Source organism: Muntiacus reevesi, chromosome 6 (genome assembly GCF_963930625.1).
Source record: "Muntiacus reevesi chromosome 6, mMunRee1.1, whole genome shotgun sequence".
Classification (NCBI taxonomy): Eukaryota; Metazoa; Chordata; class Mammalia; order Artiodactyla; family Cervidae; genus Muntiacus; species Muntiacus reevesi.
In genome coordinates this window covers 69,123,312-69,151,280 of record NC_089254.1, presented here as the reverse complement: position 1 = coordinate 69,151,280, position 27,969 = coordinate 69,123,312, and the positions used below count along the sequence as shown (strand labels likewise).

Here is a 27,969-nt window from a genome sequence, read left to right as displayed (position 1 = left end):
TCCAGTAGGGTGAACCACAGGGTAAGAGCTCTAGCAGGCTTTTGCTGCTGCTTTTCATATCCATGGGAAGAATCTGAACTACCCTTTGATAAATGCTCAAATACCAATTCAGAAAACTGTACCCCTGATCAGTTAATTAACTTTTATTAATATGTGTTGTGAATACCCAATTTAATTCTTTACTAATAATAAGAACATTAAAAATATCACAAACCATTGTAATTAAATGGCTTAATATATATACAAAGGAATTTTTTTTATTATTTCAAGAAGCTCAAATTCTAGTAAGATGAAAATGAATTTCTGTTGGTTTTCTGGGGGTTTGTTTCCATTATGTTTCTAACAAGAAATTGGTTACTTAATGTACCTGATAGAAATAAGGTAATAACCCCACTGTGCCTTGTTACCTGACATATAAAATTGATGGTTAATATTCACACCTATGAGCAGAATTGAAGGCAGAAGGAGAGGAGAGCGGCAGAGGATGAGATAGTTGGATGGTAGCACTGATTCAAGGGATATAAACTTGGGCAGGGCAAACTCCGAGAGTTGATGAGGGACAGGGAGGCTTAGCATGCTACAGCCCATGAGTTAGCAAAGGGTCAGACAGGACTTGGCAACTGAACAACAACTACATGAGCAGAATTAGTGTGGGACAAAATTAGAAAACTACATAATAGGAGTGGAAGCAATACTTACATTTTTAACCTCCTTCTATGGACAGATACTTTGGGGGTTTTACCTTGAAAAATTATGTTATTTTCAATTATTTATGTGAGATAAAATTTCTGAAAATTCCTTCACTTTTGAATTATTATGCATTCTTAGTGTCTTTGGGTTCTTGGAAAGTGCTTTATAGTTTTGCATAATTGACAATAACAAAAGTTTAAGTCAGGACATTTATTAATTACACTTACACATTGGCCTACCTCCTGAGAAATTTGTGTGGAGGTCAAGAAGCAACAGTTAGAACTGGACATGGAACATCAGACTGGTTCCAAATAGGAAAAGGAGTATGTCAAAGCTGTTATATTGTCACCCTGCTTATTTAACTTATATGCAGAGTACATCATGAGAAATGCTGGGTTGGATGAAGCACAAGCAGGAATCAAGATCACTGGGAGAAATATCAATAACCTCAGGTATGCAGATGACAAGAGAGCCTCTTGATGAAAGTGAAAGAGGAGAGTGAAAAAGTTGACTTAAAGCTCAGCATTCAGAAAACTAAGATCAGCATCCGGTCCCATCACTTCACGGCAAATAGATGGGGGAAAAAATGGAAACAGTGAGATACATTATTTTGGGGGGCTCAAAAATCACTGCAGATGGTGAATGCCACCATGAAATTAAAAGATGTTTGCTCCGTAGAAGAAAAGCTGTGACCAACCTAGGCAGCATATTAAAAAGCAGAGACATTACTTTGCCAACAAAGATTCATCTAGTCAAAGCTATGGTTTTTCCAGTAGTCATGTATGGATGTGAGAGTTGGACTATAAAGAAAGTTGAGCACCAAAGAATTGATATTTTTGAACTGTGGTGTTGGAGAAGACTCTTGAGAGTCCCTTGGACTGCAAGGAGATCCAACCAGTCCATCCTAAGGGAGATCAGTCCTGTATATTCATTGGAAGGACTGATGCTGAAGCTGAAACTCCAATATTTTGACCACCTGAAGTGAAGAACTGACTCATTTGAAAAGACCCTGATGCTGGAAAAGATTGAAGGCAGGAGAAGGGGATGACAGAAGATGAAATGGTTGGATGGCATCACCGACTCTATGGACATGAGTTTGAGTAAGCTCCAGGAGTTGGTGATGGACAGGAAAGTCTGGCGTGCTGCAGTCCATGGGGTCACAAAGAGTTGGACATGACAGAGCAATTGAACTGAACTTAACTGAACACATTGCTGTTCAAATGAATGTTTTGTCAAAATTTAATTTTTCCATATGTGTAGATACTCAAATCTTACATTTATCTCACGTTAATATTTTCATTTTTACCCAATCTTATCAACTAAGATTGAATGAGTGCATAAAAAAATGACCAAGGGGTTACAGGTTTATTAAGCCCCAAACCCTGCAACATCCAAGTGCTGTCATTTACCTGGATGAAGAAGACACATATCCTACTGCCAGGAGACTCAAGGAAAGAGAAGCAAGCATCTGAGTCAACAATTAAAACATGATTCTCTTTTAATAAAGGAATGTGAAAACTGTCATGGTGGCATGACAGACAAGTGATTTCACACTTGAGCTTGGATTCTGAAGATACAGGGTCCTAATACAACTCTCTCACCCTCAGTAGCTGTAAAATGTGGAGTCTCATCTCATTTGCAAATAGAATAGTGACACCATCTTAAGTCTGTTTTAAAAATTAAATAAGACAATGTGTGAAAGGTGTATTTGGGAACAGTGTGTCTGATGTAGAGTGAGTGCTCCCGATCTGTTATCATGACTATGTACTGGGCATTAGAGAGGTGTTTTGAATTCCAGGAAAGCAGTACAGAGGATCCCTAAGAGTTACCAGTGGAGGAGAGTAAAAAGAGCAAGTCATAAAACCTTCCTCAGTGCTGGCCTCTGAAGTTCTAAACTACAGGAGTATTTGCAAGTTCACATTGGTTCAATAATTTTACAAAATGTTAATATATACAACAAACTCATGGGCTGCTTATTTAAACTACACATTCAGGCCTGACTCAAGGTACACTGATTCTTTAAATCTGCAGCTTAATCCCCTTTGGACAATAACCAATGAAGATGAGCTTGTAAGGCCATTCTAGCTTGATTTTGCTAGGCCATTCTGTCACTGAAGCTGAAGCTCCAATACTCTGGCCACCTGATGCAAAGAGCCAACTCACTGGGAAAGACACTGGCGCTGGGAATGATTAAAGGCAAAAGGAAAAGTGGGTGGCAGAGGATGAGATGGTTAGATAACACCACTGACTCAGTGGACATGAATCTGAGCAAACTCTGGGAAATAGTGGAGGAGAGAGGAGCCTGGCATGCTGCAGTTCATGGGGCTGCAAAGAGTCAGACATGACTTAGTGACTGAACAGCAACGACAAGCTTGATTTTTACTACAATTAACCCAGTTGCCATGTTTGACATGCAATTTATTTTCCCTCTTAATCTTCCAGAATCGGGACAAAGTAACATACATACGCCAAAGGTTCTCATTACTGATTGCATTTAAATCAGTCAAATTGATAGTCTCTCTCTAGAATACTCACAATACTTTAATGCCAATTATTGAAAAATGAATCAAAGATGAGAAAAGTCCACTTCCAAAACATATATCATACAAGTTTATTTGTCTAATGTGTGCTTTCCATTCTAGACTGTAAATTCCATAACAGATAACATGGGGACTCATTCATATCAATAATTTTACTATCACAATGCCAGACACAGTTAATCAAGAATTATTTTCAGGAAAATGTAAAATGCTTCCATGCCAGGAAATGGGAGCGGTAGGAAAGATGGAAGGGATAGAACGGATAAATAGGAACTAAAATGAGCAGATGTACTAATCTGTTGAGGGATTAAAGAAAAATATTCTCAAAATTCAAGCCTAGACTGTTCAGTAATGTCCCCAGCCAAGAAAGCATGCATTCAGTAGAGGATTAACTTAGTTTTGGATATTATGCATTTAAGATATCTATGGGAGATAATGACTAATGAATAACCACAGATGTCTATGAATCTAAAATTATGTGTTGTGGTAAACAGAAAAATGGGCCCATAGATGCCCATAATTTAATTCTCAGAACCTGTGAATACTATCTTCATGTCAAAAGGGACTTTGCAGATGTGATTAAAACTTTAAAACTAAGAGCCTTTAGATGAGGAGAGGAGATTGGGTTGTCCAGGTGGGTCCAATATAATTCCATAAATCCTTTAAAGCACAGAGTTTTTTCTAGCTACAGAGAGTCAGAGAGATGGCAGCCAGAGAAGAACTTGCTGGCTTTGAAAATAGAGATGGGAAGCCATGATCCAGGGAAAATAGGCAAATTCTAGAAGCTGGAAGAGACAAATAAATGGGTTCTTCTTTAAAGACTCCTGAAAGAAAAGCAGCCCTACCTACACCTCGATTTTATCCCAGTAAGACCTCTGTGGGAATTCTGACCTACGGAACTGAAGAATAAGAAATTCGTGTTGTTTGAAACCACTAACTTTGTGGTAATTTATCACAACAGCAATAGGAAACTAATACACATAAAGTCTGGGTTGAACATATACATCCTTCAGGTTTCTATATAAAAGATACAGTATAGTTTCCTCTGTTATTTAATGCCCCTCCCTCTTACTTTCTGCAATCTTGAAGTAAGTGATGTAAATGTAATGCTGGGTATTTCTCTCTTGCCAGTCAGTTCTATTCTAACCATTCCTCTCTCCCTAGGAACTGGGACACACAAATTGTGTATCCCATAACTCCTTGCCAGTTGGTTTCTGCTTAGGTCTGCCAATGGAAAGATCAAGTCTAATCAGAGATGTATGAGAGTGGAAGTTGGCAAAAGGAAGGGAGCCGTGATTTTCTTCCTTGGCTCTGTCTCCTGAGACCTTAGCACTTAGCACTCAAAGGTTCTAGTAGTGGTGGCAGCAGCCTCAGACAACTGCCAGCCTCTGTAGTAGGAGCACAATGGTGCCAGCAGCCAGCAGTTGTAGATACGAGTCACTCAGGCAGCAAACCCACCAGCACCAGTGGGGCTGTCAGCTCTTGGATGATTGCAGAGCAGTGGTGACATGGTGTCAGAAACAGAATCACAACCAGAGAAAGGCTTGTACGGTTTAGGCACCACTTTCCCCTTTGTTTCTCCAGCCCTAGGAGCTGCAGTGATTGCCTGTAGTTACTAACCTCTTGGTAATAGCATCTTCCCTTTTCTCTCCCTCAGCCTTTTCAACACATCCATAAACAATTCCTTGCATTGTATTCCCTCTGTTTGAAAAGCTGAGAATGTTTTATTTTCCCCTAAGAGGAGAATATATGTGCATAAAAGCTTATATCTACACAAGGACTTTAATATTTGCTGATAAAGCAACATAGAATATAGATATAACATATACAACCTTTAGTTACCTAATATATCTTCACTTCAAATAGTTTACTATTAAAGCAGGTTGTTCCTGGGGAGAGAAAATAATGGAAGGGAAAATCAGATGATTGGTCCATCAGAATTTTCAAAGAAAGTGAAATAAAGATATTTAAACAGTAAGAGTGTGATGCTTATCACCACAGAGTTAGTAATTTTAGATTAAATATCTATCTCTATAGAAGAGGAAAATTACACATGGCAGCAAGATCATAAAAACAATACATGTTTAACACAATTCACTTTGATGAAAACAAGAAAACCGGAAAAACAACTTCAAATGTATCATTGTCTTGAATTAAAGCTGTATCAGGAAAGCAGGGCATACTGGGCATTGTCATGATAAAAGTTGTGAAAATACAGGGCTTCTACTTGCAACAGTTCTTTTAAACAGAAGGCCAACCAGCCTGCACTTGTCTTCAAGAAAACACAGCTACAGTAAAGAGCCATCTTAAAGGACCATTCAAAACAGCAACAGTTTCAACAAGTTGTTTGAGTGTGAAGTTCCCAGTCTGTGCTTAAAAGAGTTTAAGAGGTCAAGGAAACCTGTTTATGACAGAACAAGCCAAGTGCTCTAGGAGTAACCATCAACTGCCTTTCACTGCACACTTACTATACACCCAACACTTTGCCAAGAACTTAGCATTCATTAGCTCATTCACATCTTTCAGAGGCCCCATAAGGTGACTATCATCACCAATGAACAAGCTGAGGCTCTTAGTGCTGAAGCAGCCATACAGCAAGTTAGAACTGGACTTGGAGGTCAAACCAATTCAGTCCAACTCATCTATATGTTTAACTACTTCTCTATACTAAATACAGGAAGGGAAAATGTCTACGCTCTCACCTTAAAAGTCTAGTGGATGGAGAGTACAGACATGGAAAAAACAAGGCAAAATAGGTATACAGACAACACCATAAAACCCTACACACATCATGGTTTGTATTTTAACATTTTAAACAGATATAAAAACATGCAACCTTTGTCACCAAGCAACACTGGAAGGAACTCCTCTTTTAGTGACCACACATGTATTTCAGAGGTGCAGAGGCACCTCATCTAAGGAAGTCAGTGATTATTACTTTGGATCTTTAATGTTATTGTCTTGTTTCTAATACCATCTGATTGAATTTTCCTAAAAAAGACAAAATGAGTTTCTCAAATTAATTCGAAACATTCTAAAATCCTTCTATTTTCCTTTGCTTTCTGGATAGAAAAATGTTATATATCCACAAAACAAGAAAATATTCATTTGGCCAGACCACCCCAGGTTACCCTAAAACAGCAAAGAGGAGTATTTTGGGTGAAGCTGAAATCACAATATCATTTTTCCGTATATATCTATAAAGTCAATCCTCAGTTCTTCTTCCCTTATAAGGCCTATTTTTAATGGACTTACACAAATGATTAATGATAATCCAACTCTCATGCTTTTATTTTCTTATTTGTAAATCATTTCTGATTTTTGTTTGTAACAACATAAAAAGCCATGGCTCCTATCTCATTTGGTACAACCCACAAGAAATAATTAGGAGTACCCATGTCAGGACCACAGAGTGTTTAGTTCTGTACTAAGATTAAAAACTATATTTCCAACTGAAATGGTATCTTTATTTCCTTGTCACATGGCCTACAGGAACCTATATGCTTGGCCCTTACCTGCCAGTCCTCCCTTATTTGCACCCCTTAAGCCCCTTAGATGGGGCTTTCCTCATAGCTCAGTCAGTAAAGAATCTGCCTGCAATACAGGAGACCCGGGTTGAATTTCTGGGTTGGGAAGGTGCTCTGGAGAAAGAAATGGAAACCCACCCCAGTATTCTTGCCTGGAGAATCCCATGAACAGAGGAGCCTGGCAGGCTACAGTCCATGGGGTCGCAAGAATTAGACATGACGGCAACTAAACCACCACCAAGCCCCTTAGCTACCATGTCTATCGTGTTTACCTCACTCTCATCAGCACCTTGGACAGTGCCCGCACCGCATGTGGTAAGGGTCCCAAGTGATATGTGAAAACAGGATCTGAACTTCATGGGTTTTGAGGTTGTTGTTGTTGCTCAGTTGCTCAGTCTTGCCTGATTCTTTGCGACTGCAACCTGTTAGGCTCCCTTGATCTCCACTATCTCACAGAGTTTGCTCAAATTCATGTCCACTGAGTCAGTGATGCCATTTAACCATCTCATCCTCTGTCACCCCTTTCTCCTTTTGCCTTCAATCTTTCCCTGAATCAGGGTCTTTTCCTATGAGTCAGCTCTTTGCATCAGGTGACCAAAGTACTGGAGCTTCAGCATCAGTCCTTCCAATGAATATCCAGGGCTGATTTCCTTTAAGGTTGACTGGTTTGATCTCCTTGCAGCCAAGGGCCTCTCAGAAGTCTTCTTTAGCACCACAATTTGAAGGCATCAATTCTTTGGTACTCAGCCTTCTGTTTGGAACTGGGCAACAACAACACCTGTCACATCCATGAATGACTACTGGAAAAACCATAGCTTTGACTATATAGACCTTTGTGATGGGACCAGATGCCATGATCTTTTTCAGTGTTGAGTTTTAAGCCAGCTTTTTCACTCTCCTCTCTCACCCTCATCAAGAGATTTTTTAGTTCCTCTTTGGTTTCTGCCATTAGAGTGGTATCATCCGCCATATCTGAAGCTGCTGATATTTCTCCTGACCATCTTGATTCTGCCTTGTGATTCATCCAACCTGGCATTTTGCATGATGTACTCTGCATATAAGTGAAATAAGCAGGGTGACGATATATAGCCTTCTTTTACATCTTTTCCAAGTTTGAACCAGTCTGTTGTATCATGTCTGGTTCTAACTGTTGCTTCTTGATCTGCATACAGACTTCTCAGGAGACAGGAAAAGTGGTTTGGTACTCCCATTTCTTTAAGAATTTTCCAGTTTGTTGTGATCCACACAATTAAAAACTAATTTAACATAATCAACGAAGCAGAAGTAGGTGTGTTTCTGGAATTCCCTTTTCTCCATGATCCAATGCATGCTGGCAATTTGATCTCTGGTTCCTCTGTCTTTTCTAAACTCAGCTTCTTTCTACATCTGGAAGTTTTTAGGTCACGTACTGCTGAAGCCTAGATTAAAGGATCTAGAGCATAACCGTACTAGCATGTGAAATAAGCACAATCATATGGTAGTTGAACATTCATTGGCATTGTGTTTCTTTGGGACTGGAATGAAAACTGACCTTTTCCAGCCCTATGGCTATAGCTCTGAAGACAGTTATAACTGCCCTGAGAATCTTTCTTTGGGAACCTGGGTTACAGGTGAGTTTATTGTCTATGCAGGATAGCAAAGAGCTCTTCCAGGACCTGCTAAGTCTTCTTATTTCTCTTAGGGCCTTCCTCTTAGAGGTCTCCATGCTCAAGGGGCATGTAAAGACCTTTCAAAGCAGAACTTTGAATTAAGACTCATCTTTACTGCTCCCTTCTTACGCTTTCATTTCCACATTGGTCTTCATTTTCTTTTGGGCACCTAACACCTGAGCTATTGGATTAAGAGAAGGATTTTTTCCAGCTCTTTCATTTACATCAAAGAGTACATCAGTAGCAGGGTAAAGGATATTTCTTATATATATTTGCATCTGGTGGTTCCTGCAATGCAGAAGACCTGGGTTCAATCCCTGGGTTGGGAAGATCCCTGAAGAAAGAAATGGCAACCCACTCCAGTATTCTTGCCTGGAGAATCCCATGGACAGATGAGCCTGGCAGGCTATAATCCATGGGGTCACAAAGAGTTGGACATGACTGAACACACACACACACACACACACACACACACACACACACACACTCCCATTTGTGTAATGGGAATGTATGACATTAGCCACTGAAAACAGAAGCTTCTCCACAGACTAGAAATAGCACCTTCTCTAAGGAGGTGGCCAACCATGCCTTCTCCCAAGGGAAAGGGAAGCACTCAGATCCCCACACCCCCACACAAAGTCCTGTCTAGTGCTCTGATGCAGTCTCCCCTCTAGGAACTCTCTCTACCACATCTGCTCATCCCTCAGCCAGTTATACTTTCAACGCTGGCCTAGTAAGCTACATCCCACAATGACCTCAGCAGGATGACAGAAACACTGCTTTCAATTGCTGTCATTCCCTCGGTCTCACGTAAGCAGCCAAAGTTTCAAAAAACAAACCAAAAATGTACTAAGATCCAAAATAAAACAAAACAAAAAGAACAAAATGGTAAAATCTACAGATAAAAGTTTAGAACTGTCTGGGCAAAAATTACATTTAAGCTCTGACCGAAGTGCTCAGTGCCATGGGCCCACCGACCATCCTCTCTCTTCATACAATTCAGGTGCCCCCCTCACCTTCTTTCTTCTGCTTTATCCAAATGAATTTGTTCACTTACCAAACATGCAGATAGAATTACTTTCAAGTGTATTTTCTGCTTATTTGGTATATTTGGAAAATATACCTTCGTTTTTGATAGTGTGATTTATCTTTCAGTTTTGCTACATAGCCAATAAGGGTTGGACACATAGCAAACCCTTACAATACTTGTTAAACATGATTGGATGAATAAATGAATTAATGACATTGACTTCCCAATTAAAATGTTCTTCTGTCTCCAGTTCTAGAAACCTTAGGCTTCTCCCAGACCAGGTTCCTATATCCAGATTTCTGTCCCACACAATGGTTATTTCCCACTGACTCTAAAGTCTGCTCAGGGACACAGTTTAGGAAAAAACTTGAGCTTCCTTGAGTTTATTCATGAAGGTGTTCCTGAAATCCCAAAGTCACCTTACTGTTTTTTATAAAAACTTCAAACTTAGAGTGAATGTAATAGATAATCAATGTTTAGTGATGGAATTAACTGGCAATGTGTCAAATAGTTAATTAAGTTACTCTGGATAAGATACACTCATTTTAATTATGTTTTGGAAACAGCAGATACTTGCCCCTCGTGGTCCATCTAAGTGGTATTCAAATCATAAAGTTCCAGGGCTTATGCCTAGATGTATCTTCCTTCCCCAGCATCTCTGCCCAGAGAAAAAGGAGAAGGTTTTCACTATTCAAGCTTCCCCCCACCTTTAGCCAGAGGTTCAATCTATTTTGGGCTTCCCAGGTGATCCTGCAGTAAAAAAATCTGCCTGCAACGCAGGAGACACAGGAGATGTAGGTTCAATCCCTGGGTGGGAAAGATCCCCTGGAGGAGAGCATGACAACCCACTCCAGCCTTCTTGCCTGGAGAATTGCCTGGACAAAGGAGTCTGGCAGGCTACCGTCCATAGGGTCACAAAGAGTTGGACACAACTGAAGTGACTGAGTGTACATGCATGCATAAATCTATTTTGCCTGGCTCCAAAGATTTCCTTTGAACTAAGAATATATGAAAAAATGAAAACAACTACAACATGAAAACCACTGATCAAACATTAGTGGGTTGTTTCCAAATAGGCTGGTAAGAAATTTTGAGGTTGTAGGTTCCTCCCATATTTCATCAAACACAGTGCTCATCATAATCAGAAACTGAATCAACTTTATGTACCCAAATCGGTGTCACACAAGTAGATCACAAGTTGTACTCCAGTTACTGTCTATTGGATCTAATTCTAGGATCTTCAGATTCAGTGATGCTATATTTATATAAGTTCACATAATATTCCCTATGAATATGTTTATACCAATTATAATTTTGTTCCAGATATGCTCTCTCAGGGATTCCCAGGAGGCTCAGTGGTAAAAGAATCCCCCTGCTAATGCAGGAGACATGGGTTCGATCTCTAGGTCAGGAATATCCCCTGACGGAGGAAATGACAACCCATTCCAGTATTCTTGCTTGGAAAATCCCATGGACAGAGGAGCCTGGTAGGCTACAGTCCATGAGGTTGCAAAGAGTCAAATGCGACTTAGCGATTGAGCACACATGCATGCATGCGTGCTTTCTCATCTGTTCTATTTCTTGTAGAAAACTGATTTTCTCTATATCATTTTCAGGGATGGAGTCTATCCTGATGATCACAGAGGATGTAACTGAATACGGTTATTAAAAAGTTTACAGCAAAGTGACTTACTATTGGTAGGAACACATAAAGAAAATTTATTGCAGTTTATTACTTTTCCTTTATAACACAATTTCACAAATCTTTCGTCTATAATGATAAGAAAACAAATCATCAGTGATCGCCACTAAAGGTTGCTCCAACAATATCATGCAGAGCTCTTGAACTCACAGCATGTAGCATATGGATACTGGGAGATGAGCATTTTATTGAAAACACATGATCAGTCCTTTGAACATATTTAAATTCATCTAATTTAGGATTGATTAATATGAGCATTGTTTGGGTTTTATCTATAATCTTCTTGGCAATAATCCTGTTTCCATAGCAACACAGACTTGTATTTTATCCCTGTGCATGTGTGTGAGATTATAACAACTTTTGTAATAAAGTTTACATATCATTTGCACATAAATTTAATTTTTTATGAGAAGTCCAAGATAGAGGTTTCTTTCCTTTAATCATTTACTAGCTTGCCACTAAATACATAATTCACATATCCTCAAATAATGAGAATTCAACAGAGCCATTCCTAACCAAAGATATTGAAATCTACATGATGGTCAGATCTTTGAATTTCAACCTGTACTATTGAAGGAAAGATAATGAAATATTTCACAAATGTCACCCTGGATATGATCCCTGTGTTGTATTAGCATGAATCCATTCATTCTTACAGATCAGTATTCTTTTGTTCATTTCAAATAGTTAACAAGTTAGCTGTGTCAGTCAAAGTGAAGTAGGACAGTAAGCAGCTGACACATTGTCTAGTTACCTGTGCCTACCAAGAAAGAGGACTTTGCTGTCAGCTGAGCTACAAGGATATGTTTTTCTTACCATAACTCTTTCTAATATCATTTTTTAAAAAATAAGGCAGTTTATGATCTGGGATTAGGACAATAGTCGCTTTTGGTTTCGGTGATGCTTGATGAGAGGCACACCTGGTGCTTCCAGGAAATTGTAATATATCCACATCCAGGGTATTAAAAGGCTATACATTTACAATTAGTGATAATTTATATATTATGTTATTCTTTAATACAAAATGTAAAAAGTAACTTTCTATTTAGATACTGCTATGTCTAGAATAGGAATGTTGTAGATTTTATGAAATTATAATTGTTATTTTGACTCATCCCATTACTTTTTATTTAAAGCTAATGTTTTTCATCACCTAGAAAATTTGCAGGTATCTAAATCAAAGACTCAACAAACCAAGAAAAAATATGCTTTTAAAATGATCTGGTTTGTAGTCTTAAGTTTATTTTCTATTTAAAGGATATATACAGTATCAAAGGGAACTATTTAAAAAATAGACATGATTTAGAAGTGTGGATATTTTTCTAAATATATGATACTATTTTACTGAGTTTATTATCACCTTTCAAGAATATCAGCCATTAAAAAAAGAAACATCAGCATATTGTATTTCAAAACATCTATTACATTAAGCAGTGTAATAAAGTATTTTGAGTTGCACAAAATTCAATTGATAAGTAAGAAAATAGTGTAAGTAATATACACGAAGAAGGTTCTCACAGATTTTTCAGTTCTCTACTGAAAAATCACCAACTGTCTCTGAATAGTTGAAAGGACATAATACTGAAGACAGGGTAGATCTATCCTCTTGTTTCCAAGGGGCACACTGAGGAAGAATACTGAGTAAATAGAGGCAGAGACACTGGGGGAGGGCAGAAGGAGACACAGTCTCACTAGAGGATCAGTCACGTTGGTAAGCAGAGAGGCACCCTACCACTGGAAATGTTTGCCCATGTTAAGAGTAGCTGTATTCATTTCCTATGGCTATTCGGACAAATAACCACAAACTTACTGGCTTAAAAGATAACACCTTCATTATCTTATAGTCCATTAAGTCAGAAGTCTTACTAGGCTAAAATCAAGGTGTTAGCAGGGTTATGATTTTTTCTGGAGACTCTACAGGAGAATCTATTTACTTGCCTTTTCTTGCTTTAAGAAGTCATATGCATTCCTTGACTTGTGGCCTCTTCCTCTATCTTCAAAGCCAGCAGCATAACATCTCAAAGCTCTCTCTCTGACTCTGACACTTCTGCCTCCCTCTTATAAAGGTCCTTGTGATTCTACTGAGTTCACCTGCATAATCCAGGAAAATTTTCTCAACATCCTTAATTTAGTCACATCTGTACAGTCTTTTTTGCTATGTTAAGTTAAAGCCAAAGGTTTTAAGGATTATAATGTGGGCATCTTTGAGAAGTCATTATTCTATCATAATGATATCTTAAAATGTATATAGTGGGAGGCTAAACCAGATTGTTAAAATTCCTTCCAATTTTTATATCCTCTAAATAAGACAAATAAGTCAAATATTTGTTAACAACTGTAAAAAAAAAAAAAAAAAAAGCTGACCATACAAAAGGCCTGATTCTCTCCACTCCAGAGAGTATTACTATCTTTCTGTATGTCTAGTTGAAATGGCTGGATATTTTAATTAAAACTCATTATTTAGAAAAAAGTCCAAGATTCTTTTGAGGATAGTGACCACATCCTGACTTATCCAAGACAAAAAAAAGTATCACTACTAGCAAAACCTTATTGGAAAGTGTGTGATTGATATGTTTAAACCATTGGAGAGGGCAGGCAATTATGCAACAACCACTTTGCAGCTGCTCCAGGATGGTGCTTTCTCAAACGCTACAGTGGCCAGTGACAAGGAAATGATTGTCTCTTTTTCAAAAGAAAGAAAATGAGAACAAGATAGAGAGAAATGGTGTGAAAACAACTATCTTTCCTTCTTACTACACACTTCTAAATGGGAAGGGAACGGTCAAGTTCCTAACGTAATTCATTTCACAGAGGCTATTAAATATGTGCCAATGAAAAATATGGCTCCACTAACTCAGGTATGAATTTCATCCATTTATACATAGCCATTCTTCAGCCTCTTGTGGCCTTTAACAAAAGATGTTCTGGAACAGTTACATGGAATAAAGTACTTTGCAATTTGGAATAATAGGAAGTATTATATTATACTTGAGGCAATTGACCAAAGCATCTTGGTAGAATTTGAAGTGAGAAGCATCACCATGAAAAGAGTGACCACAAAATCCAGTAGAACAGTTTGCATTCTAACAGATTCTAACTAACTTGGGGAAAAATAATTATCTAAGAAAATATTTTCTTCTTGGAGCTACCAAAAGGACCAAAGGGAGTATATATAACAATTAAATTTCTATTGAAATTCTTTTGTTTCCTATTGAAACCAATAATAAACCAGAAGCTATGCCCAGCTCTGAGAATATAAAGAAAATGACAAACATGACTTCAAGGATCTCACAACTCATGGAGAAATGGAGACAAATACAGTGATTATGAGCAATGATGTGACTGTGGCCTGAAACAGAAGCACCGATCCATGAGATAAGGGACATCGTGTAGATTCACATGAGAACACAACTCTTTCCATTTGAAAGAAATATTTAAACATATCCCAAGAAATGAGAGCAAAAAAAAAAGAGGATTTGTAACAAACAGAATAGCATGTGCAATGACAAAAAGGTCCATAAACACATGTCACAGTAAAGAATTTTGAGTAGTTCAGTATGACTGGACCATAGGATTAGGCAGAAGAGAGTTAAAGCTGAAGATGTCCAAAGGGCTAGATCATGAAAACTCTTAGATACCACCCAAGGACTATGAACATGTTCAGATAATGTTAATGTAAGTAATATGGACACCTCTTGTCTCTTCATATTCAGATGAAGCAAATCAACAAGAAGGGTCAGATTTCAATGGAGCCTCCTCCATTCTCTCCATCATTCAATAAGGGGCTCAATAGTTACTTTCTCTTTACAAATGGTATTTGTATCATTCACAAAGAGGAAATGCCTATCACCTTTGCTTGCCAGGGAACATGTTACAGAATAAAATTATTCATAGCAAAATGGGGATCTGAAAAGGATATCATATGTAGGGAGAAACTGACAGTATTTTTCGGCTACTGAGGAGATAACATGAGACAAATGAACTTCTGCGTAACTGTGGGAAAGGCTTCCCAAATAGCTCAGTGGTAAAAAAATCTGCCTGCCAATGCAGGAGATGCAGTAGACTTGGGTTCGATCCCTGGGTCAGGAATATCCTCTGGAGAAAGGAATGGCAACCCACTCCAGTATTCCTTGGAGAAGGCAATGGCACCGCACTCCAGTACTCTTGCCTGGAAAATCCCATGGACGGAGGAGCCTGGTAGGCTGCAGTCCATGGGGTCACTAAGAGTCGGACACGACTGAGCCACTTCACTTTCACTTTTCACTTTCATGCATTGGAGAAGGAAATGGCAATCCACTCCAGTGTTCTTGCCTGGAGAATCCCAGGGACGGGGGAGCCTGGTGGGCTGCCGTCTCTGGGGTCGCACAGAGTCGGACACGACTGAAGCGACTTAGCAGCAGCAGCAGCAGCCAGTATTCCTGCCTGGAGAATCTCTTGGACAGAGGAGCCTGGCAGGCTATAGTCCATGGGGTCACAAAGAGTCGGCTATGACTGAGTAACTGACACAGCATGGCACATAACTGTGGGGAAAGGGCAGGGGAATAGCAATGGTATGTGGGTTCTGAAAGAAGATATGGGGGAAGCTCTAAGTATTCAGCCAGAGATGAAAATTATTAATATATGTGATTGATGAACAGAGAAGGAGCATGCACGCTCAGGTTGGGGAGCAGACAGAATGGGATGGTTCTTAAAATTTGCAGAGACCTATGCCTCTGAAGTTAGAAGTATATGCCAACATTTAGTCATGAACCAAAAAAGATGTTGAAGAAACTAGTAACCATGCTAATGAAAGGAATAAGGATCAATGGCAAGAAGAATAACAGGGAGGTAAAAGACCGTTAAGAAAAAAAAGCTAATTGGCAATACTCCTTTCAAAATAAACTATATTCTGCTTCTTACACCCACACAAAAATGAAATCAAACTTGCCAAAAGGAATTTGCCAATTGTCAAAGCAAAAAATTGGCAGCTCTAATTATACTTGCTACAAATGAATAAAATGAATACTCTCCATGAATCACATTCAAAGTTGTCTAGTCTAAAATCCTGAGTAGCATCCTGATAGTTGGATAGTCTATATTTTATTATTTATTTATAGCCTGACTTGCTTTCACAACAGACTTAAGTCATCTAAAAGAAACTTTATATGTTAAAACAATAAATGTAAAAGAATGAGAGTTACAGAAAATAAACTAAAAATAAAAGCTAGACCAGGAATAGGAGGTAAGTAGGAGTGAGAATCTCATGCTGCTTTGAAGGTCAGTATCAATCCCCATCACTCTGGGAAGCCAGAGATTGGTCTCTAGGTTTCCTAACAGTCCAAGAAGAAAGGGAATATAGATCATGATACAGCTCTCTCTATCTCTCAAGGAAAATTACATTATCAGTTTTTTAGAAGGTAATGTTTACATTTTAGGTATCAAATTTAAATGAAAGAAGTGTTCACTTTTAATTCAATGTATGCTATTAGGGATCCATCTCAGGAAAAGTAAGATCATAAGTGATTACTTTTAAAAGTCCTTTCCGTCTTAAATAGTATATAATATTCCCTTGCATTCTTGTGTTCAATAAGCTAACAATGTCTTAGTTACAAATGAGAATGCTGTCTACCTATTATGTAATTCACCTTTCCACAGTTTCTTTTCATATCCAATAAGCATTTCCAATGCAAGAAAGACTCTGGAACTTTGTGATTGATATATTCCTATTGTCTTCAGAACTCTGCATTTTATGAGAGCATATCAAATATTTAATATCTCTCTCTAGACCTTATCCACTAAGTAAGCCTGATCTATCTACAAGACTGGTGCTTGTCATTTTATAAGAATTACCTGGAAAACTCTATTAAACAGAAGATATTTTCAAGAAAAGTAGCATTTTTATCTCAATTTTGATTCAAATTATTTTCTACACAATACGTATGTGTATCCTAAAGAATTATTCTAGCATTGTGTAGTTTAACAAACCAAATTCATACTGAAACACACTTCATAAAGTTATTCAAAATACATATTACTCTTCTCAATCTTTGCTCTCAGTACTGTTTTAATCCTATTGACATCTCAAGCCCTACTAATATTTAACACATGAAAATTATGTGTCTAAGTGAAATTTTATACAACAAAGATATCACAGTTATGACTAAGTTTTTTTTTTTTTAACAAAAGTACAAATGATTAAGTTCTATGTTAAATAACATCCCCATTTAGCCACATGATGAAAATATGTTTTATTCTATTTCCAAAATATGGGAAATAAACCTAAAATAGAGTTTATATTAATTGTTCATCTACAAGAAACAAATCAAGAAATTGACCCATTAAATTATAGCTGTGAAATAAATGCAGTATGAGCTAATAAAGCCACAAGTTATAGCACTCAAATACTTATTGGGTTCTTCTTATCGTGGAAACTTCCTGAAGTTACAGAAATATAAATTAAGTCCTAGAAAGTGGAGAGTTATTCTGGAAAGCACAAATACCAACTACAAGTTTCTATAATCATTTAGTTGGGGAAGAGAAGAAATGGGTTGAAAAGGCTATGAGAGGAAAGGAGATTGCTTAATACAATATTTGACATAGCAAAGAAAACATGCTCTGTAAGAATTGTAACTGTGTCTTCCTTAAGGAAAACATCTGAAAGTTTCAATATGAAAGGCAATATATGTATTCATGAATTCAAGAAGAGGCAGGTGACTGCGCTATTGGAGAACATATCTTCATAATTATTCTTGGCACATGAAAAGTGCAACAATTTGAGAACATTTTTGGATATGTTTAACCATGTACTTATTAAACATAATGGAAATACATACAATTATTATAGTCATTTAAAAAAAGAGCAAGGTCATAAATGCACTCATTCCCTCATAAGGGGTTCTCTGAATAAATGCATGCTCAAGGTAATTAATCTGTACTAGAACTTCATTCATTTACACATATGCCTTGATAATTTTTAAGAGAACTTTATAGAAATTTTTAGTCCATTTAAAATGCTCATTCGTTTATATATCCCCTCTTTCAATTAGGTAATGCAGTCAGTCATACAACTTAGAATAAGATCACTAAACAAAACAAGGTAAGAATTAAACAATATCATCATCCAAGGATCCTGATATGTTGCTGAGGTGAAAATCCCAAGAATTTTCTTCACATCAAATGTTTCAGGGGAAGACAACAGATATTCCCAGAAACAGATATTCCTGGGTGTCTATAGAGTTCCCAGGAATAAGTACTTTTGAAGAAGCATCATTTTATCTAAGCTTCCAAAGAATGGTAATAAGCTGACCATGTACCACAGATAAAACTATGATTATTCTTAACATTTAATCACTAGATAAACTGAATGACAGTCTTACTATCGTTCACACACAGATGAAATAAACTGTAATAAACCATACACAACTCTTAAATGTGATAACATATTTTACATTACTTAAGATAGCTAAGAATATATTCAAATATTTTTGACACTACATAGAGGATATTACTTGTTTATTTGAATTCAAACATGGTGGTAGAAGAACTTTTAGGTTCCTGAGTTGTAAGAAAGTTGAACTTTTAACAGCTCTGACAGTAAAGGTTACAACATAATATATAGGTAGCTTCTTGTACTTGAGCACTGGTAACAAGTGTGTATCTGTACGCATGTGTGCTAAGCTGCTTCCGTCATGTCCGACTCTGGGACCCTATGGACTGTAGCCCGCCAGGCTCCTCTGTCCGTGGGGATTCTCCAGGCAAGGATACTGGAGTGGGTTGCCATGCCCTCCTCCAGGGGATCATGCTGACACAGGGATAAAACTGTGTCTCTTATGTCTCCTACATTGGCAGGCAGGTTCTTTACAGCTAGCGCCAACTGGGAAGCCCATGTATCTATATATTTATGCATAAATATATGCAGGCATGTGCAGGCATGTATGTGTGTGTGTGTGTGTGTGTGTGCGCATCTGTGATTTTTAAAGTCATCATTCAATCTTATTATATATTTGGAATATGGTGGGAGATAAATATACTAAAATGTGGGAGTTAGAATATTTTCTAAAGTTGGAGACTTTTACCAATACGCACTATGTGATGCTCTGTCATTTTTTTCTCTAATCTATTCCTCTATTTAAAGTAACATAAACTCTCTCAAATCAATTATTCACATCTTAATTAGGATAAAAAGCAAGAAGCTATTTCTTCATGCCAAGTCACCAAAAAGAACAGAGATGCAACAGATAAGACATTTTCATGTTTTCACTTTGATGATAGGAACTGAATTTCACTCTAGGATTTTTAGTTTACTGATCTGTGAAAAATGTTTAGGGGTAAAATGCTTTATTTATTTCTCAAGTATCCCATTAAGTATTTATTACAAGAGTTCCATGTAATGATTCAATGTTTTCTAAATGAAATCCTTTGAAATAAAAATGTATATAAATATAAGCATCCCCTTTTTACTGTCAGTTTAATATATCACGTGTTCAGATTCTACAGACACATCATTTTAACATGACAAATTATACAACTACTTTAAATTTATAACTGAAGAATTATATCTATAAGACATTGAAATGTTAAATTCATACTACCCAGGCAAATTTATATCAGAACTATCAAAGAAAGAAACTCATTACATCAAAAAGGAATTGTGGCTATTCTCCATTCTAAACAAAGTTACAAAATAATCTTATTCAATGATTCTGTTATGTGCAACTTTCAAACAGCTCTACTAAAACAGAAAAACATGGATTAAAATAGGAAAGACAGATTAAGAAAATAAGAACCAATATTTAAATTATTGTAGAACCAAGTGAAAATGAGTTAAATACCCCAATCCATAGTCCCAGATAAGCTGAGTTTTAATGAGTAGAAATAACTAAACTATTGACACAGAGGTCAATTTGAGACCATTCTGGGCATTAAATTTGAAAAACATACCTTCAGAGTAGCTATGTTTTAATAAAAACTAAATGATTGTATACCATAGATCTGTGAGTTTGCTGATGATAAATACTTATAAATACTCAATACGTATGCTGATGAAAAAAATCAATAAACTTCTGCTAACCTGAAAGTAACTGAAAGTAAAAAAAGATGCGTAACCTGTTTTCACCTTTATGCTTCACAACTCATTAATGAAGAAGGCATATATAAACTCATCTGGACCAGGAAACTGTTACTTAAGTTCTCAAGGGTCTAGGGTCCAGAAGATAGTGACCTATTTCAATTTAAGGAGAAAGACTAAATGTTATGCAAGGTGAAGGAAATTCTGACTTGTCTCAACAACCTGCCAGTGACAGAGAATGAATGAACACCAGTTTTCACGTATGCTCATCTCATGTGAGAAACTTTTCAAACCTTAAAATAATCATTCTAATCCCATAGTAAAATGCAAAAGAAGACAAAATATATCAGGTTTAGGAAATACACAGACTAATTCAGATATTTTTTAATGATGCAAACGTAACAAGTATAGTCAAACGTGTAAACTGTAAACACTGGCGAGAACAGTCCAGTGAGTCAAAATATGACACCTAGGTAAAAGTAAACAAATCAGTATTTTTGTGAAAACCAGCTCAATAATAAATAATAATAGCGTCATGTAGGTGTGAGCTCTGGTCAGCAGGAGAGCCATGTGATTATGGGCTATTTTCTTACATCCACATTCATATGTCTGGTCCCTATGGGGTCATTCAGGCTCCTAGGAAATGAATGAGCAAAGTGGGACGGGGGGTGTGGGGAGAGGAAGGACTCTTTTTGACCATATAACAGAAATTTCCTTTGCAAGCCCTTCAGATTTTAGAAGATTAACACTTCCATATTCTAACCAACTTAAATAGAACTAAACAATATAAGAACTATGAAGTAAAATCTCCCTTTATTCCTTGAGTAATTAAGGGACATACACCTAATGCACTATCCAGTTCAGATTTCTACAATCAGAGAGTTTGGGAAGACAGCCACAGAGCTTATCAAAGGGTGGAAAAAAATAATAATACCTGTGAGGCAGATGGAACATTCTAGGTTTTCTAGATGAAATGAACTTAAAGAAAAGTTTGAAGGATTTAAGTCTGCTCTATGGAAGATTCTGACACCATGGATTGTTAAACAATAAGGTGGTTTGCTGAGACTGCAGAAACTCTAGTCCTGAGAATCTTTAAAAACAGGAAGGATTCAGACCAACTGCTCAGAAACACTGAATATGGGCTTTATTCAACTAAAGCTCTCCAAGACCCTTTTAACTCTATGAATTTCATTGTAAATGCCAGTATGAACATATATTCCATCTTACACTTTTGACTCAGTGCTAAATAGTTGCAGGGGGATTGCAATGACCTACTTTTTACAGTGCATGAAAGAAAATAGTTTGTCCCAATCAGGAGTCCTAGCGATATCTCTGGTACCTGCACTTTCTGATTTCAGATTTCTCATGCAAATCACACACTGTCTATAATCACAGGTTTTTATAATATATTGCAGTTTTGAATAATTTATGCTAATGAAGAATTAAAAACCAATGGAAAGTACCAAAAAATAAAAATAAAAATCAGACAAACTTCAGTTTTCCCTCTTTATATTATACATGAAGGTACTGGTTTTTCACATTAAACTGGAAAATAATGTTCTTCAAGTTTAGACCCTTAGTCACTTACTAATAATTCAACACTTTAAAAAGTAAATCATGACTTTTTTGAAAAACATTTGAATCCTTAAAAAATTCATCTATAGTATGTACTAAGAATGAACTGAAATATATACTGAAGCCATAAATTCTAATCAAAATCATTTAACAAAAAATACTAAAACAAATAGTAAACTAAATTGAATAGTTTACTAAATTAAGTAGCAGTCACTCAAATTTGCATATCAATCCATCTATACATAGTACAAAAAAAATAAGTATTGCCACAAAGAAGTCTTTGGCTTTTCTTAAAGTACCTGCATAGTGAAACATTATATTGCAACCATATGGGCATCCAGCACTTTTCCTTTGGCTAGAACTCTCATGCAAAAACCTTCAAAGAGTTTATTTTCTTATAAAGTAAGTGCAGCATGGTTAAACTAATCCCAAGTGATGATTTCACAAAGCATGGCCATAAAGTGCCACTCAAACTTTCTATACTGCCCAAATCAGCAGATTCATAACTTGACACAACACTCAAGAGCTACTTTCTAAATTCGGTAAATAGTTGCATCCTAAGCACTACAGATACTAATGACTGAGTTGAAAATACACATGTGAACCCACGCCCCTCATGAGCAAGTCTCTCAAGAAACTGCATAAACAGACACAATATACTTATGAGAAGGTAGATACGCATCTCCCCTTCATTGTGCCAGGGCAGCATTTCTATTTATATTCACTCCGATGGTGGTGTGTGTGTGTGTGTGCGCGCGCGTGTGCAGGTTACCGGAGAGGGGGGTCCATTCTTGCAGAGGGGCCCTCTGAAGACTCCTTTGATGCCCCGGTAGTGACCATTGCTGAGATGTCTCGAACTGATGACCAGGTAACAAGCCATGTGGGTTCCGGGCGGGAGGTGTAGAGTCGCAACTCCTCACCAGGCGAGCAGCCTCGGAAATGCGGCTGGTTTCTCAGCAGCAACAGTGATTGCCGCCTCCCGAGACGAAGCGGCCAGCGGTAAGCGGGGGACGCTGCGGCCGCGCGTCCCGGCTCCTGGCCCCGCGCGGGGCTCCTGCTGTCAGCGCTGGCGGCGGCGGCGGCGGCAGCGGCAGCCACAGAGCGCTTAGCGGACCCGGCGAGCCAGTCCACATGCTGCTCTGGCCAGGTGGCTGCTCGACCGCCGGTCGACGCTGTATATTTTTTAAGGACAACTTCCTGGGTCCGCCAGGGGATCGGCAACTCCTCCTCCCTTCCCCTCCCGCCCCCGCCTTCGCACCCCGTGCGCGCTCAGGGGATGCTCAGGCGCGGGTCCCCACGGTCTGGCCCGGGCGTCCGCGGCGGGGCTGTGTCTGCGGCGCCGCGAAGCAGCGGCAGCGGCAGCCTTCGCGGGGAGAGTGGCGGGGAGTCCTCGGAGCGCCAGATCGCTGCCCCCGCTGCAGTGGCGGGAAGCGGGTGGGGAGGGACGGGCGGGCCGGGGGGAGAACTGGGAGTTGGGGCCGCGGAGACTTGTGAGTGGGGGCTGTCAGCGCGACGGCTAGGCGCCAACAGGGGGCGAGGGGCTCGCCGGTGGCTCGGCGTGGCGGTGACAGCTGCGGCGGCGTCAGGAGGCTCTCCCGGGTGCGGGAGGCGCCGCTCCAGCATCCCGCCATCAGCCGCCCGGAACCCCTGTGTCTCTGGGCCAACTTTGTGCTGTGTTGGGGGCGGGGTCCTGCGGGGTGGGGGGCGGTGCACGGTGGAGGAGTTGAGCGGGAGGAGAGCAATTTCTTTACTCTTTCCCCGCCTGCTCGCCTTCAGCATTTCTTCCGCGCTCCGGCTGACGGCTGCGCTGGCCAAAGCAACAGCTCCCCACCCGGCTGTAGGGATGTGCTGTGACGCCCCAAATAGGGCAAACAGATTAGAGGCGCTATAGTAGGTAATGGATGGAGGAGGAAGTAAGTTTCAGACAGAAAACTTATATAAGGAATAGAAACGAAACACACAGACGTGTGTCTCTTTCCATCGATTTATCTGTCTTCAGAGTTATAAACATGCACTTACAAGTCTTTCTTGTTTCCTTAAAGAGGCAGATATTTTTGCTCTTTATAGGACGTTTGTTTCCTCACAAGCTTGAACAATCGCCCTTAAAAAGTGGTTTTTTTTTTTTTTTTAATGGACGTTGTATCATTTAGGGCGAATAAAGTCACCAGGCAGGAAGCCGCACTGAGAATTAAAGACTCGTGCAGAAATGAGCTCTGGAAGGAGAAGGAGGCTCTTGCAGAGGCAGGTATCAGTACGCCCTCTCCCCCACCCGCTGGCTGATCTTCCGGAGTTAGGTGATCTCTCTTATCCTCTTCAGATCTGTGTTGGGAGAAAAGGAAAGGTCATCCGTTTTCCCTCTTTTGCCTTAGCACAGAATTAATCGCAAGATTAAGGCTAATGTATCCAGGCCTCTCCCCAGTTTTCTCCTCTTCTAACATAATCCCCATCTGCATCCTGGATAACACTGAAGACCTCTCACAAATGACCGGTAAAAAAGCAAGCAGGAAATGAAAATTCTCCCACTCTGGTAACTCGTAAAACTCTCAAAAATAGTGCCATGAATATAACCTCTATAACTGCCCAATAAAGGCTTGATTTTTGTTTACATTATTGCAATATCCTTAATGTTTTATTAAGAAACACACAGATGTATTTCTCATTTTAAACGTTTCATTTAATATCTTTCAAGCGTTTTAAAAGTGTTTACATACTAGAAAGTGACTTAGTATATAATGTGAAAATACCAATTTCTTTCAAACTTCTAGTTGAAAATTACTGATAATAAGGTATTGCAATGTAAATCTTGCAGGTTAATTATTTTGCAACTATCTTGTTGGGAAGAACTTTTGAAATTAAAAAAAATTACAGAAACAATAGATACAATATAAACACTTTTCCTTTTCTACTAAGATGTGTTTACAATAATGTTGTATTTATTTGACTTAGAGTTGCAAAATGTTTCCAAAGCTGAAAGTGAGTAATGCTGCTCATATATATACTTTCAGATACATTCTATGCAAAGAAAATGTGTTCATAAAGAGTGAAATTTTAAAATCAGGTGAATTCTTTGCCAGAAAAAAAGGAGGGGGGGTTAAAAGGAGATCGTGTGACTCAGTCTATAATTACAATCTCACTCTTCATAAACGTAAGTAGCAAACAGCATTCAGGACCTAACTGTATACATTCTTGAATGGAATAGAAAAATGAATGATGTCACATGCTATGAATAACAATTCCAGGGATGCTTTCCCTTTTTCATTAAGTAAATATGATTCTTAATAATGCTTGATTATTTTTAAGAATTAGACATGCTTTTCTAAAATGAAAGGATTGACTTAAGTAATGAAAAAGTATATAATTCAAATATACCATCCTTATTATTTTATTTAATTATTATGTGCATTTGAGTTTTCCCATAGGAAACAAAGTAATCTAATCCCTTTTTATAGTAATGTTTCAAAGACTGGAGTCATTTTTATAATTCTTTAAAAAATTCTAATTTCTTTAGAAATTATTTACTTTTTGAGATCCTTTTTTGTTAGAAACGAATGATACCAATTCTGTTAACTTGCCATGTTTTTTAAGTCATTTAGGGCGGACTTTCCTGGTATCTCAGAGGTAGAGAATCCACCTGCAATGCAGGTCTGCAGGTTCGATCCCTGAGTCAGGAAGATCCCCTGGAAGAGGAAATGGCAATACACTCCAGTATATTCACCTAGGAAATCTCACGGACAGAGGAACCTGGAGGGCTACAGGCCATAAGGGTCACAAGAGTCAGACACAACTCAGACTAAACCACCACCATGGTTGTTCTTGGCTTTCTTAATTTTTTTGCCACCCATCTTAAAATATTTAGGCCAAAAAAAAAAAAAAACCTGACACAATTGTTATTCTCAGCCAATTTTAATAATAGTCTTTAAAACAAACAAAAGAATAATTCCCTTTTCCTTGACAGATTGTGACTGATGTCTATTAATGTGATGTCATCATATGCAACAATTCTCCATCACTCCTGGCCTCTACTTTAAATGTGTTTTGCCCAATCTAAACAACAGAAATGTGTGCTTTTGTTTGCAGAGTTGCTATAAATACGAAGTTGACCAGTTGCATTGACTTATCAAAGGAGATTCCTTCCAACTTCAGTAATTAAAAATTTTCAGAAAAGGTGAAAGAAAAGGAAGACACTTTAAGGCTATATTAAATGAATTTTAGATACAAGTCAAATCCTATTACAAGTGTGAAAAGCAAACATCTTGCAGTTTTACAAGGCCCTTTTATTAAAAGCAATATCTGATATGATGAATTCTCATTCTAAGGAAACGGATATGAATGGCAAAATAGATTTCAGCCTATAACCAAATGATATGTCACATGATTCCAGGTTCATGGCTGTGTCATAGATGATTGATATCATGAGAACTCCACTCTTTATCAACATATCCCAAATTGATCCCCTTATCTCCATATCCACAGCCCCCACCTTAGCCCAAACCACCATTACTTTTTGCTTGAATCATTGAAATATCTTTTTAGTTAATCTCCTGTTTTCAATGTTGCCTCCATATAAAATTTATTCTCTGTATCTCACAGCCAGAGTGATATTTTAAAAACATAGAGCATATCTTGATCCATCCCTATTAAATTATCTGTTGGTTTCATATCATCAGGTTTATAGAAAAATTGAGCAGAAAGTATAGAGGGCCCATATTTTTTCTCCCCTTTCCCCACACAGTTTTCCCTTTATCAATGTCTTGCTTTTGTGTGGTACATTTGTTACAATTGATGAGTCAGTATTAATACATGTTATTAACTAAAGGCCATAGTTTACATTAGGGTTCATTCTTGGAGTTGTATATTCTACGAGTTTTGAAAAAATATATAATGACATGTATCTATCATTATAGTTGCACACAGAATAGTTTTACTGCTCTAAAAATCATCTATGTTCCACCTATTCATCTCTCCTCCAATTCCTCTGAATCCCTATCAAACAGTAATCTTCTAACTGTGTCTTTTTTATGTCATTTGAATAATGTCATATATTTGGAATTATATAGTATAATAGTTTTTCAGATTGGCTTCTTTGATTTAGCAATATGCATTTTAAACTTCCTTCATGACTCTCAGTAGCTTGATACCACATTCATTTTTATTGCTGGAAGAGTTTTATAGTATTCCATTACATGGAATTGTGCCCCCCATAACACACCCCCCCCCCAATATTGAAATCCTAACTCCTTTTTGAATGTGACCTTAATTGAAAATAAATTTTTTGAAGATGACAAATTTAAGATGAGGTCATTAGGGTGAGCCTTAATCCAGTATGGTTTGTTTTCCTTTAGTTTCTAAGCTGTATCTGACCCTGTGATCCCATGGATTTCAGCAAGTCAGGCTCCCCTGTCCTTCACTATCTCATGGAGTTTGCTCAAATTCATGTCCATTAAGTCTATGATGCTATCTAACCATCTCATCCTCTACTATCCCTTTTCATTTGCCCTCATTCTTTTCCAGCATCAGAATCTTTTCCAATGAGTCAGCTTTTCACATCAGGTGGCCCAAGTATTGGAGCTTCAGTTTCAGCATCAATCCTTCCAATGAATATTCAGGGTTCATTTCCTTTAGTATTCACTGATTTAATCTCCTTGCAGTCCAAAGAACTTTTAACAGTCTTCAACAGCACCACAATTTGAAAGCATCGAATCTTCTGCACTCAACCTTCTTTATGGTCCAACTCTCATAGCCATACATGACTACTGGAAAAACCATAGCTTTGATTAGATGGGCCTTTGTCAGCAAAGTGATGTCTTTGTTTTTTAATATACTGTCTAGGTTTGTTACAGATTTTCTTCCAAGGAGCACATGTCTTTTAATTTTATGGCTGTAGTCACCATCTGTAGTGATTTTGGAGTCCAAGAAAGTAAAATATGTCATTGTTTCCACTTTTTCCCCTTCTACTTGCCATGAAGTGATGGGACAGGATGCCATGATCTTAGTTTTTTGAATGTTGAGTTTCAGGCCAGCTTTTTCACTCTCCTCTTTCACCTTCATCAAGAAGCTCTTTAGTTCTTCAGTTTCTGCCGTTAGAGTGGTGTCATCTGCATATCTGAAGTATTGATATTTTTCCCAGCAATCTTGATTCCAATTTGTGATTTATCCAACCTGGCATTTTGCATGATGTCTCTGCATATAAGTTAAATAAACAGGGTGACA

At 38.1% G+C, this 27,969-nt stretch overlaps 1 protein-coding gene across 1 annotated transcript in view; it reads right to left on the bottom strand.

Moving 5' to 3' along the window:
- Positions 1–22,639, bottom strand: part of ZNF804B (zinc finger protein 804B) — a 524,794-nt gene extending 502,155 nt beyond the window's left edge. Inside the window, exon 1 of the mRNA XM_065938996.1 lies at positions 22,532–22,639. Within this exon, the coding sequence (XP_065795068.1) occupies positions 22,532–22,639 (108 nt within the window). The remainder of the gene's footprint in view (positions 1–22,531) is intronic.
- Positions 22,640–27,969: the final 5,330 nt, after the last annotated feature.